Source organism: Chinchilla lanigera, unplaced genomic scaffold (assembly GCF_000276665.1).
Source record: "Chinchilla lanigera isolate Chin_1 unplaced genomic scaffold, ChiLan1.0 scaffold00030, whole genome shotgun sequence".
In the NCBI taxonomy this organism is placed as follows: domain Eukaryota; kingdom Metazoa; phylum Chordata; class Mammalia; order Rodentia; family Chinchillidae; genus Chinchilla; species Chinchilla lanigera.
The window spans coordinates 20,123,550-20,138,260 of NW_004955431.1; the positions used below are offsets into that span (position 1 = coordinate 20,123,550).

A 14,711-nucleotide genomic window follows, 5' to 3' on the forward strand; every position below is an offset into this window, starting at 1 on the left:
AAACCCAGCCTGGGTTTGCCACAGAACTGATGCTCAAGGTTTGCCTACCTTTTTTTTTTTTTTTTTTTTTTTTTTTTGTCTTTTTGAGGCAGGGTTTCACTGCAGTATAGGCTGCATAGTGAGATTTTGCCTTTAAACTTTGTAGCCGAAGCTGCCCTTGAACTTGGAGCTATCCTCCTGCCTCAGTGTCCTAAGTGCTGGGATTACAGGCGTGAGCCACCATGCCTGACCTTCTGTTGAAGTGTTTTTGCTTCTTTTTCAAAGATTCCTTGAATATCATTGGGTGGATTTGCTTCTGAGATGTATGTCTTTCTATGGATTTGTCTTTTTTGCCAGTGCCAAGTTGTCTTGATTACTATCACCTCATGGTAAAGCTTAAGGCCAGGCATTTTCAGTCCTTAGGCTTTATTCTTCAATATTGGGTTACCTGTTTTAAGTTTTTGGCATTCCATATACATTTTAGAATCAGTTGATATATACCACATACTTTGCTGGAAGGTACACTGAGATTGCATTGAATTTGTAGATGGGAAGAGCTTACTTTGATAATATTAATCTTCCATTGCATGTACATGTACTATACTCCACTCTAAGTATATCATTTTCATAAAGAGTTGAATTTTTCATGAGAATTTTATAATTTTCTTTATATATATATTTAGATTTATGCCTATTTCTTTTTTTTTCTGAGACTAGTGCAAATAGTATACTTCTAATTTCAAATCCTACTTGTTCATTACTGGTGTATAAGAAACCAGTTGAGTTTTGTATACTGGCCTTGTATCTTGCAAACTTGGTATAATAGCTTAATAGTTCCAGGAGTTTTTATGTTGTTGATTCTTTGGCATTTTGTACATAGTATCTACTTGTATCATTTGTGAACAAAGACAGTTCTATTTTTTCCTTCTCCATTTGTATATCTTTTTTTTTCTTTTCTTATGGTAATAACTAAGACTAGTATGATGTTGAGTTGGAATGAAGAAAAGATACATCATTGCCTTGGTCCTTTTCTTAGAAGGAAAGCTTCTAGTTCTTGACTATTGACCGTAAATTTTTACAGATGTTTATCAACCTGAGTGTTCCCATCCTATTGGCTGTTTGTTGAGAGTTTTTATCTTCACTAAGGTTTGGAGTTTGTCAAATGCATGGTTTACATCTGTTGATATGACCATATGATTTTCTTCCATAGCCTATTGATGTGATGTTAATTGATCTTCAAATGTTCTACCGGCCTAATAAACCTGAAATAAATTCTAGCTGTGTTCTTATATTATTTTAGGTTAAATGCTTATTATCTAGCATGAAATACTAAATAATTTTGAATTATTTAGTTTAAATGCATAAATATCTTCTGTAGTCTTTTATTTGTGTATGTGATACATACTAATTACATTCATCTTGAGAAACTGGTATTGGTCTGTCTTCTGTCTATCTATCTATCACCTATCTATCTAGCTCATCTCATCTTAATCATTTTTACTCTCCCTTCTATGGAACCCTCCCTTTGCCCTCTGTCTGTGGAGTCCTTTCTCATCTCCACAGGTTCTAACCTGGCTTCTGTTTCCTACCATCTCTCCTTTATTTTTATCCTAAAATTTACATTTTGGACCTCTCATTGAGAGAAACCGTGTGATATTTAGCCTTGTGTGTCTGATTTACTTTACTTAATATATATTATGTTTATAAGATCCATCAATTTTCCTACAAAAGACTCACATTTTTTCCATTGTATATGTATACTACATTTTAATTATCCATTCTTCTGCTGATAGGCATATTGGCTGCTTTCACAATTTAGCTGCTGTGAATTGTGCTGCTATAAACACAGGTATGCATGTATCCCTATAATATGATGACTTTAACTCTTTTGAAAAGATACCCACAGGGGTACAGCGGGGTCCAGTGGAGTTTCTAGTTTTAGAGGAATCTTCATACTGATTTTTAACAGTGGTTGTACTAGCTTTAAATATCTTTGTACTAGCTGAATATTTTTCGTGATTCATATTATTCCTTTACCACTCACTAGATAGTAATATTTTTATTTTGTAAAGAAAGACTAGAGAATAGTGAATTTAAAAAGCACTATGTTCTATTTTTTTCTGCTTAAATTTAGGTTTATGATCCATTTTGAGTTAATTTACATATATATTGGGAGAAAGGGGTCCAGTGTCTTTCTCGAAATAGCTTTCCAGATCCTTTGAATTTCTACATGAATTTTAAGATCAGTTTTTACCTTTGAAAAAAAAAATCCTGCTCAGATTTTGATAGAGAAAATAGATAGAGTTGATAGAGTTGATTTTGTACATCTGTTTGGGGCATATGACCATTTTAACAATTCTAATTTTCTAATCCATAAATATGAAATATCTTTCCATTAATTTAGGCCCTCTTTCATTTCTTTCTTCAGTGTTTTCTCATTTTAGAGTATGTTTTATAATTCTTTTTTTGAATTTATCTATGAATATTATTTTTGATGCTACTTTAAATGGAATTGTTTTGCTGTTTTTAGTCTCAGGAGTTTTCATTGCTAGTACATAGCTCTTATAGCTCATGATTTTTCTATATTACTCTTTTGTTCTCCAATCTTGATGAACTAATTTGTTAGTTCTACTGGTTTTTCTGGATGTGGCTTATTTTACTTAATATAATGTTCTCCACTTCAATACATTTTGCTACAAATGACAGAATTTTATTCGTTTTTGTGACTGATTATTTTGTTATATATATGCAACATTTTATCTGTTCATTCATTGGTGGCCATTTCAGCTGATTACATATTTTAGCTATTGTGAATAATGCTGCAATAAACATAAGGCTGCGGGTCTCTCTTTGAAGAGTTCATTTCCTTTCTGTACAAGTAAATGGGATAGCTAGAGAGCATGATAGATCTTTTTTACTTTTATGAAGAACTTTCATAGTATTCTGTGTAATGGTTATAGTAATTTACATTCCCAGTAACAGCACATGAAAGTTTCTCTTTTGAACATCCTCACTAGCGTTTGTTAATTGTTTTTTTTTTTAAGTTTTAACGTCTTTCTTTCTCTTGTCCATATTGGTGTTCCCAGTTCATGTAGGATGGTACATGTAGTTGGTGGTCTATGTTTTTCACACATTGTGTTTATTTCCTTCTCTGTTCTTGAGAATGTATAATCTTTATTGATCTGTCTTCAAATTCATTGATTCTCTCTTTCTGCTTGCGCATGTCTGCCATTGAGCTTTTCTGGTAAAAATTTTAATTTTAATTTTTAAAGATCTAAAATTTCCATTGGTTTGTTCCATGATTTCTTTGTTGATATTTCATATTTGGTTAAGACATTATCAGATTTTCTTTACTTCTTTAAACTATGTTTTCTTTAAATATTTGCGCATGTTTAAAATAGCTGATCAAATTTTTTTCAGTATATCTGACAGTTTGGTCCTTTCATAGGCAATTATTGTTGCCTTTTTTCATATGTATTTCACTCATTTTCTATTGCTTTATGTGTCATATTTTTTCCTGAAAACTAGACATTTTAGTTAATATATTGTAGTAATTCTGCATTCTAGGTCATTATCTCTCTAGCACTGCTTGTTATTTTATTTACAGACTTGGCTGAACTCGCAATGAAGTCTGTTTCATCCTGGAAAAATATACAACTCACCCTGGGATGATAGCTTTAGCAGGGCTCCCTTTGACTCTCAGTTCTCTGTTATGCTGTCTGCCTCTGTTGCTTTCACACTCAGCTGTTAGCCGCCACTAATTGGTGACTGATTGTTTTATTGTTTTCAAGAGTGCTGCTGGGGCACAGATTGGTTCACAGTCTAATAATTGAATTTTACTTGAGCTGCTTTATAGAAGTTGTCTTTGAGGCCAGTTTATGAGGCTTATTCTGACTGCAAGAAAACTTTTTGTTAGCTCTTCCTCTGGTTCCCTCTGCTCAAGTCATAGCTGGTTTGTGGTTTAAGTTATTAACCTTAATTAACTCTTGTCTATTCTCCATTGTTTTTAAGTGTGCTTTTGGCTTGAGATTTCCTAATATTTCTTATAAAATGAAGTAAATTACTTTGGGAGAGCTTTAGAGTTCTCTTTTTTAGCATGCTCTTATACTGGGGAAAACCTCTGTGCCCTTGTTTAGAGTGATATTGCTGTTATGAGGAGGATGCTGTGTAGGGACTTGGTCTTTTAGATTTGCCTATTCTGGCCTAGAACTCTACCTTATGAGAGTCTAGGATGAATAAGCATTATTTGGTCCCAGTATTCTTAGTCTAGAGTCCTGATGAGTGGGGCTGGGTAGAAACCTCCCATGTTTTTCTTGGAATAAGGCTGTTATACCAGTTTGGGAAGGGGTCAGGGGAAGTGGGCATGAGAAGAGCTGGTAGCCTAACAGTGAAGTATCATTGCACTGGAGTAGGAGCTGAGTGATGAAGGTTTGTGTACTTTGTGTTCTTGGCTTTAACCACCTAGGGTAGAAGTTCTGTTAATTCAGCTAGTGCTGTGTGTGTGTGTGTGTGTGTGTGTGTGTGTGTGTGTTGGGGTGGAGGGAGGATGAGGGTATCTGAGAGTAATGGATACAATGCCATATACTATTTATATTCTTACCAAAATGAGTTGATATTCTAAAGTGTATCCTTATTTGCTGTTGATCTTAGTAACATTTTCTGAGACTTTAAATGTGTGTCTGTCTAATATTTCTTACTAACTATAGCTTTTCCCTGATGAGAGTGTTTGTGGAAATCTTCCTATTACCATCCTAGAAGTCAGCCTCACACTCTGAAAGCATTAAAGAATTAGAGATACTACATATATCATACAACTATAGTATACATGCTAACTGTGTTTACATATTTTGTTCCAGGGACTTACTCAGCATAGTCACAAAATATTGTTTCATACTATCATGTACATAAATAATCATTCAGAGCAGTTACAGTTGTGAGCATATATTTGTAGAACTTCTCAGCTACACTTTAATTAAAAGAACATTTATATTAATTTTGCTATTTCTCAAAAATCCATTATACTTGTAATTTTTAAGTACACAAAATTTAGATATATCTAAAAATAATCCTGAGCAAAAAATCTCCACACAAGTGAGTACAATTATATGATTCCATTTATGAAAAGTGCAAAACGGCAGAACAAATCCATGTCATCAGAGTCAAGATAGTAGTAATGTTTTGTTTTGTTTTTGATCTAGGTTCTGGTTACTTAGTTATGTTCATATTATGAAAATCTATTGAGTTTTAGATTTAAGTTATCTGCACTTTTGTGCACATTATATTATACTTACAACAAATTCCATATTAATTTTATAGTTTTAATAACAAAATACAATTCAGAGTAAGTTTATTATACTTAACATTACTTATTTTGTTACTTAAAATGATGTTTTGGACCTCTAGTGTGAAGAAAACTTGTTTTCTACCTTTATAAATAAAAATAATTTAAAATATAAACTATTATGATTATTAACAACTCTGTTTGATATTTGTGTTTCCTTAAAGTATTTTAAAATGCTGAGATTTTTCAAATGTTTCATTTTAAAAATTGAAGCTTAGCGGTCATTTATGTGTTAAAAAACCCTTATTTTTCCTCACAACTCCAGGAAATATTCTATATGCAAATTCCACCCTTTATAAAATATATTAAATCAGGGAGGTCTCTTTATCCTTTGTAATACATTTTTAAATTTTATTCTGTAGGACTATTTTGAAAGAAAGTGGGTTTGCCAGATACCTTCATTCAGCTGTTCTTATCAATGGAGCTATGCTTATTTTTGGAGGAAATACCCATAATGACACTTCCTTGAGTAACGGTGCAAAATGTTTTTCTGCCGATTTCCTGGCATATGACATAGGTATGTATCTGTTAGGAATGTATAAAGTAGGAAATATCAGAAGTTTTCCATATAGAGATTCTTAAATATTTCTATTGCAGCATGTATATATCATTTTAGAAATAAATTTAGTGATAGATCATGAATATATAGTAGTATAGAGCTAGGAAAACAGAAGTGCTGGAATGAGTTAGTGGTGGAGGCGGTGGTATATAGAAATGTAGGTTTAAATGTCCATTCTGAAGCCTTTTTGTATCTGTCCTTATGTGAGCGTGAGCACTATATCACACTATTGTGTTTGTGACTATGTTAGTTTTGGTAATGGACAGATATAGAGTACTGTCAAGCTATGCAAATTACAAGTAGAAATGCCAACATTTTAGACTTAGTAGCAGTGAAAATGTTACATTTATACAAAATTATACATAACAAGTATAAGAATCTGATAGAGCTACAGAAAGGAGTATGGAGAAAGTATAGCTAAAAAAATAAGATTATGAGACAAAATAGAAGCTGAGAATGTACCTGAGAAAGAAAACAACTAACAAAATCTTTTCCTACCAAATCATAAATAGAAGGGCTGGGGATATAGCTCAGTGGCTCAAGCGCTGCCTGGCAAGTGCAAGGTCCTGAGTTTGATTCCGGGTACCAAAAACAAAACAAAACAAAACAAAAAAAACCACTGTTAATCCAAATCAGAAATACAGAACATTTATATTATCCATTTAGTTTTAATGATGTTATTTATAGAGCTGTTTTCTGAATATTTAAGTGAAAAACTTACAGAAATAACTAACTTTCCACAAGATCATTGTAGTAAAAATTGTTTCTCTTTGTATTATATTATTGATAAAGCCTAGTTGATACTGTGATGAATAATTTAAGAGTGAGCTATTAGTTTAGCTGAGTGTGGTGTCACATGCCTGTAATCCCAGCACTTGAGAGGCTTAGGTAGGAGGATCCATATGAGTTCGAGGCCAGCCTGGGCTACATGAACAAGTTCAGGCCAGCCTGAACTACATAGTGAGACCCTGCCTCAAAAAAACAAAAAAAAAAACAAAAAACCCAAACAAACCACAAAACAAAACAACAACAACAAAAAAACCCCAAACAAAAAAAAAACTCTATTTTTTAGTTGACAAATTGGGGATTTATTTTTATTTGTTCCATATTGTTTAAGATTATTTTTTAGGTTTGATTTGTCAGAAAAGCTAACAGGTTAAAAAAAAAACCAAAAAACAAACATTTAGAGGTTTTTTGTTTCAGAAAAATAGAGATGGAAAGAGATCCTGCATTTTAAGCTAAGGAAACCATAGCAAATTTTATTGTAGCCTAAAATGGGAAACATGTTCAGATTATAGGCCAAAATCTTAATCTTACTACTATTTATTAAAACCCTTCTGAATGCTAGGCAGTATGCTCAGGGATTTATATACAAAATCTATAACCTCTCTAAGCTTGTGACAAGATGGTATTATACTCATTTTAAGAAGATTAAATAGACAGGAATAAGGAGAGCTTGTTCACAATCGTGAGTGCAGTAAGTGGTCAACCTAGTTTTTGTAACTTGTGAAAAACTTTTGGTAATCTTTTCTAGTTGACTGCACCACACTGAATAATTGGGTCTGGTGCAGCCTATGACATACATGCTGCAGCAGGTTATTTGTTATTATTGAAAGCACTAAAAGGTTTGCCATTCCTGGTCTAGTGTATGTTCTTAGTGCCGCATGTATTCACAGGTACTTTATGTTTAGTCATATTTATTTCCAAATGCTGTGGGTAGGGAGAACTAAATATCAGTTTCACTTTTTCAAACAAATTGTTTGGACTAGGAAAAAGAAAATTATATTTTAAACTGTTTCTTATTTTAACAGGATTTTTTGTCTTGTAGTAATGCTGGCAATTAAAACATGAAGTCAATCTTATAACTCAACAAAGAACAAAAGTGTTTTATTTCATTTGATTATATGTATATTGTTCCTAGAAAATTTCCTCCATATAATCTGTACTTACCCTCCTGGGTTAGCAGCATCAAATGTTGGAATATTTTCATCTTATTTTTCATACATCAGAAAATGTCTTTCAAAATAATTACTTTCTTTTGGCGTATGTTTTGTGGAATCAGTTGTAAGCATGGACTAATGAACAAACTAGAAAATAAATCTTCTATAAAAATATGTTGCTAATTTTTCTCTTTAGTATAGTACACTAGAACTTTTTGGCATATTAACTGAAATGCACTTGAATGCTTAGCTGCTTACCTTACGTTATATGATTTTTAAACAAATAGGTGTGTTTGTGCCAATCCTAACATTTCACTGTTGTAAAATTTACTGCCAGAACAACTTTTAAAAAGTGAATATCATTAATCTTTGAAAATATAACCTTGGTTTCAGTGTTGTCAGATTAGGCATGATAAATGTAGATGGTGTATACTGGTGATTTTCAAACAGGTGTCCTGGCATCCCCTGTGAAGGTGGTTGGGAAAAAAATAACAGACCTTTATAATCAACTTCTTTGAGATTAGGCACTGGATATCTATATTTTTAAAAACGGACTAAAGTGCAGCTTATAATAGAATCAAAATTATTCAAAGAGTCTGGATCAAATATAAAATATAGCACGAGACATTACTTAGTAATGTAAGTTTGTAAATGTAGCTCAGAGTGAAATTTTAGAATCTGAAAACTTTATTATTTTTGTTATTATTGGTGGTATTATTGTGCTTTCAGAAAGCCACCATGTTACCTTTTTCAAGATTAAAAGATATTTTCTGTAAAGATAGTCTTCTAATAAAAATTCAGATAAAATTGTGAAACAAGATGAAAAATTAATAATATCTGCCTTCAAAAAGCTAATAGGAGATAATAGAAGCATGAAAATGTAATTTCCTGTGTTAGATTATTTCAACATTGGAAGGGAATAGGATTTGAATGAAAATTATATCTTGCCAGAAGCGGAACAGCTGAATCTTCACATAAGATTGAATTAATAGTAGTTAAAAAAATTCCTTCAACAGACAGTTTTACATACAACATTAATTTCCTCATAGGTGAATATTTAAAAGCACAATCTTTAAACACTGAAAAGTAATTCCATGTTTGATGAACCCATATCATTTTAATTGATAATATATAGTAACCATTTTATAATATGGTGGAATTATGGTTCATTGAACTCTTAAAAAGTCACTAGTCATGAAGCATAGCATACACAATTTTGTACAGCCCTATGGAGTGATATGTAAAACTGGGTATAGTTTTGTAAGGCACATAATTTTATAGCAAATCATATTCAAATTAAATCATCTAAATTTTGGGGGCACTCCAACAAAGGTATGAAAACTCAAGCTTGCTTGCCACTCATGTTAATAATTATTTTCATTTTCTGGAAGTTATTGCATTAATTTCTCTGTCTTAATCCATATTTTTCCATGATGTTCATTAAATTCTTAAGGTTCTTCCTTAATGAAAACATCACCATCTGATGTTTCTTTGTAGGTCAGGAAAACCCTTAAAATCATTCAGATATCTTTTTCAATGAATTAGTCAATTATTGATGCTTTAAGCTATATTGTATCTTTTGCTTGAGGGGTTCTTTTTTTTCCTATAGGAGTAAATAGGAGAAAGAACAAACCGTCTCCATCCTCTTCCTCTTTCTTTTTCTTCAAATGAGCGAGGGAGAACTCACATTTGTCCAATATTTCCTATAATGCTTGACTCTTTACATATGCTTTATACTGTAATAATTATAACATCTCTGTAGTGTGTATTAATTATATTCAATTTATAGAAGAAGATACTGATTTACCCTAGTTTAACCTAAAGGTACAAGGTTTTTAAGATGCATAGAATTTGAAGTCAAGTCTAAATGTAATACTTTATTTCTACCACTATAATGTTATGTTGATTTTTCATGATCTAATAGGAAAAAACCTGAATCATCTTTTAGCTGAGAAGAGAACATATAATATTTATTCCTATACTAAGACACTAAAATAGACACTTAAAACATAGAAAAAAAAAAAAGCCTAGGAATCAATCTAATGAAGGAAGCAAAAGGCCTCTACATTGGAAACTATGGTACTCTGAAAAAAGAGATTGAAGAGGATATCAGAAAATGGAAAGATATCCCTTGTGCTTGGGTAAGAAGAATCAGTATAGTGAAAAATGCTATATTTCCAAAATTGTTATGTAGATTTAATGCAATACCGATAAAAATTCCAGTAGTGTATGGGAATCTCACAGAATTAGAGAAAATAATCCTAAAATTTATTTGGAACCAGCACAGAACTAGAATAGCAAAAAGGCAATTCTGGGCAACAAAGGCAAGGCAGAGCACATCACAATTCCTGACTTGAAATTATACTACAGAGATACTGTGATTAAAGCCAGCATGGTACTGGCAAACAAATTGACCCAAGGATAAGTGGAACAGATTAGAAGATTCAGAAACAACTCTAAACATACTCAACCACCTTATTTTTGACAAAGGAGCGAAACACCTTCATTGTAAAAAATATAGCCCCTTTAATAAATGATGCTGGAAAAACTGGCTTTCCACATGTCCAAGCTTAAAACTACATCCATATCTTTCAGCATCAACTGAACTAAAATAAAAATTGATCAGTGATCTAAATATTAAAACAGAAACACTAAATCTGTTGGAGGATAGAATAGATAGAACTCTTGAAGACATTGGTATAGGCAAAGACTCTAAGAATAAAGCCTTGATCTCACAGAAACTGTGACAGAGAGTCAACAACCCGACCTCATCTTGTTAAGAAGCTTTTGCACAGCAAGATAAACCACCAAGAGTGCAAAAACAGCCCACAGTGTGGGAAAAATTTGTTACCTGTTTCTCAAACACAGGATTAATATCTGGAATATATAAACAACTCAAAAATAGCAGATTCTCCAACTTTAAAGACCCAATCTAAAAATGAATAGACATCTGAAATGAATATACATATCTCAGATGAAGAAATAATAATAAATAAATATTTTAAAAAATGTTCAATATCACTGAACATTGAGAGATGCAAATTAAAACAATGTTAATATTTCATCTCACCCCACAAAGAATGTCTATCATCAAGAAATCAACCAATAACAAGGGCTGGTGGGCTGCAAGGAAAAAGGAACCCTTCTGCACTGTTGGTGGGCGTGTAGACTGGTGCAACCACTATGGAAAGCAATGTGGAGAGTCTTCAGAAAATTAATACTAGAGGTTGTATTTGACCCAGCTATTCCCATTGTTGGTATCTTCCTGGAAAAATTAAAAGCATCATTCCACAGCAATATATGTACACCCATGTTTTTAGTGGCATAGTTTGGAATAGGTAAATGTTGGAAATGCCTATCAGCCAATGAATGGATAAAGAGGATGTGTTTTTTTTTAATGCAATTGAATACTGCTGTGCCATAAAGAAGGATAAATTGGAGACATTTCTAGCTAAATGGATGCACTTTGAGATCATACTCAAGTGAAATAAATCAGATACATGTATAAATATTGCATGATTCATCTGGTGTGAGAAACTGAAAGTGTAAATAAGGACTAAAATGTATAATCGATATAAGGAAAGGGGAAGAAGGTGTTCATTTAAGAAGGTTAATGGGGAAGAAGGAAAGAAGAGACAAAACAAAGAATAGAAGGTAAAAATGGAAAGAAGGCTTTTGTAAGTAAAGAAGGGAAGAGGGCCTAACAGGAGAGGAGAGGAATGGTGGAAAAAAAGAAGCAAGGTATACCAAATAATGCTACAAATTCGCCATGATGAATGTTATCATCATGTATATCTAAAATGTACCCATAAGATGAAAAAAAGGAAAAGTAGGGGAGGGAAACAACAGGTGTAGAGTGAAGCCGATTGTTGGGGATAGACTATGAACCTTGGATCCCAGACTATGGGAGATGAGGGGAGGGGCTCCTGTGAGTTAGGAATAAAAACACAGCTTCTAAAAAAAGACACTTGAGGGGCTGGGGATTTAGCTCAGCGGCAAAAGCGCCTGCTTGGCAAGCGCAAGGTCGTGAGTTCGGTTCCCGGTACCGGAGAAAAACCAAAAGAAAATAAAAAAAAATAAAAAAAGACACTTGAATATATTTCACAATGCATTTAGGATTTTATTGTGCCCACTTCTCCCACAAATTGATCAGAGATTAGTTGATCTCATGGTAGAAAATCAAGGAGAGGTATCTCCACGTTCCAGCGCCCTCTGGCGGAGCACAGAGCCGCCCTTAGCCATTGGTCATGACATCCTGGCTGTGGGACAGGGTCACAGGATTGCATGTTTAGGAGCAACCTGGAGTGGGAGTTGTGTTTGATTTAGTGAGGACCCAGAGGTCCAGAAACTATGTAACAGTGTCTTATTTACTTTTCTTGTTACTGAGACAAAATACCCAACAGCTACAAGTTAAGAGAGGAAAGGTTTATTTTGGTCACAGTTACAGAGATTTCAGTCCATAGTCAGCTGTCTCGAAAGCAGGGTGGCATGGCAGAGGGGAATCACAGAGGGGAAGTAGTACATGGCAGAGCAAACAGGAGTTAGCAGCAGCAAGCAGCAGTGAGCCTGCCTTCTCTCTGACCCTTTAAATTCCATCCAGGCTTTATGCTATTTGGATGGTGCCACCTACACCTGGGGAGGGGGAGTGTGGCTTCCGTCTTCAGTAAATCCATTCATCCACACCCAGAACTATGCTAATTCCAATCAGTGGATTTCAGTACCACATATCCTTAGTCCCATTATCACAAAACCTAGATCCAGCCATCTCTGAAAAGATCCTGCTGTGAGCCCATGAGGCTCTGGGGGGACATCTAAATACAAGCCAATTCTTGTTTAATGAATTGACAGGTGAGCCTTTGGAGACTAAAAACAAGGAAAAGTGAATGAGGAGAAGGATACTTTTGCTAGATTCTGCAGATTTTATTAGAAATAATTCCAAAAGGAATGGGTGAATCTTTAACATTACCTGATATGTTTCTTAAAATTTAGTCTTCCTTGGTCCTATTCTCAGGAGTGGGTGTAGTGGTTCAGATCTTAAAGCCTTCTTTCTAATACTGCAGTAGATCTCGTCCTCGTATTTGTAAATGGCTGTGTTGCTGGCCATGACTTGATCTCACCGAGTAGATTTTTAGTGCTCATCATGTATCCTAGTGAGTTCATGGCTTCATCATCAAATGATGCTACTAAAAGAGGAAGGTGAAGAACATGAAGTGCTGCACTTTGAAAGTCACTTGAACATGATATCCTCATACTCTAGCAACCGTTTTTTAAAATGATATTTTTGAAAGATGAATAGGATGGTTTGAAAAATGGCTCATTAATATACTGCCCCTAAAGCTGTTTTGTAACAATAAAATTTAGAACAGATATCTTCAGAGTGTTCTCCCTAACAATAACAGAATACACATTCTTCTCAGCAGCACAAGGGACCTTCTCTAAAGTAAACCACATGCTAGCCAATAAAGCATGCTTAAGTAAATGCAAAATAATTGAAATTACCCTGTGAATATTATAAGATCATAGTGTAATGGAAGTAGAAATCAGTGGCAAAAAAACCACAGCAATATTGCAAACACATATAAGTAAAACAATGCCTTCTTAATTAATGGGTCACGGAAGGAATTAAGCATTAAGAGAGTTCCTATAATGAAACAGTAATGCCAGTAAAATATATCAGAACCTATGGGACCCAATAAAAGCAGTTTTCAAAGGGATGTTTATAGCTCTGAGTGCCTATATCAGAAAAACAGAGTCCAAATAATCTGATAATGCATTTCAAGAGCCTATAAAAAGTAGAAAAATTCATATTCAAAGCTAGTACTAGGAAGGAATTAATAAAAATCAGAGCAAAAGTAATGAAATTGAAACGAGCACATACAGAGATTCAATAAATTGAAAAACTGGTTCTTTTTTTTTTTTTTTTGGTGGTACTGGAGATTGAACTCATGATCTTGTGCTTGCCAGGCAGGCACTTATGCCATTGAGCTATTTCCCCAGCCTGAAAAGCTGGTTCTTTGAGAGAATAAGCAAAATGAATTCCTACCCAATCTTACCAAGGGAGTTGCAGGGGTTGGATACAGAAGACTCAAATCAATGTAATTAGGAATGATGAACTTTGTTGAAATCTATAAGGTTATTAGTGATTACTTTGAGAATTTTTTTTTTTTTTTTTTTTTGGTTTTTCTCCGGTACCGGGAACCGAACTCACGACCTTGCGCTTGCCAGGCAGGCGCTTTTGCCGCTGAGCTAAATCCCCAGCCCCTACTTTGAGAATTGATATGCTAGTAAATTGGAGACTTCAAAATAAATGGATTCCTAGATAGATATAAATTACCAAAACTGAACCAAGAAGATATAAAAATCCTGAACAATCCAGTAATAAGCAATAAAATTAAAGAATTAATAAAAAACCCTACCAGCTGATTCTTCCAAAACTTTAGGGAAGATAGTTTTCAAAACACCATTTTTACTCAAACTCTTTAATGAAATTTAGATGAAAGAAGTACTCCCAGAGCAATTTCTGGAAACTACCATTACCCTGATTCCAAAACCAGAAAAGTACCCAGCTGAAAAATAGCACCATGCCAATCTCTTTAATGAACATAGTGGCAAAAACCCTCAACAAGATACTGGCAAACTGAATGCAACAAATCATCCAAGAGATCATATGTTATGACCAAGTAGAATTTATCCCAGGAATGCAGGTATGGTCCAACATGTGCTAATCAACAAATATAATACATCACATATACAAAAGGAAGAACAAAAATCACATGACCATCTCAATAGATGCAGAAAAAGCCTTTTACAAAGTGGAATGTCCATCTCAATCTGATAAAAGCCATTTATGACAAACCAGTGGCCACCATAATATTAAATGAGAAAAAGCTGA

At 33.7% G+C, this 14,711-nt stretch overlaps 1 protein-coding gene across 1 annotated transcript in view; it reads left to right on the plus strand.

The window, feature by feature from the left end:
- Atrnl1 (attractin-like 1) overlaps nucleotides 1-14,711 on the plus strand; it is a gene marked incomplete at its 5' end in the record, with an annotated part of 750,654 nt that overhangs the window by 129,185 nt on the left and 606,758 nt on the right. Inside the window, 1 exon segment of the mRNA XM_013515898.1 lies at nucleotides 5,683-5,837. Coding sequence (XP_013371352.1) covers nucleotides 5,683-5,837 — 155 coding nt within the window.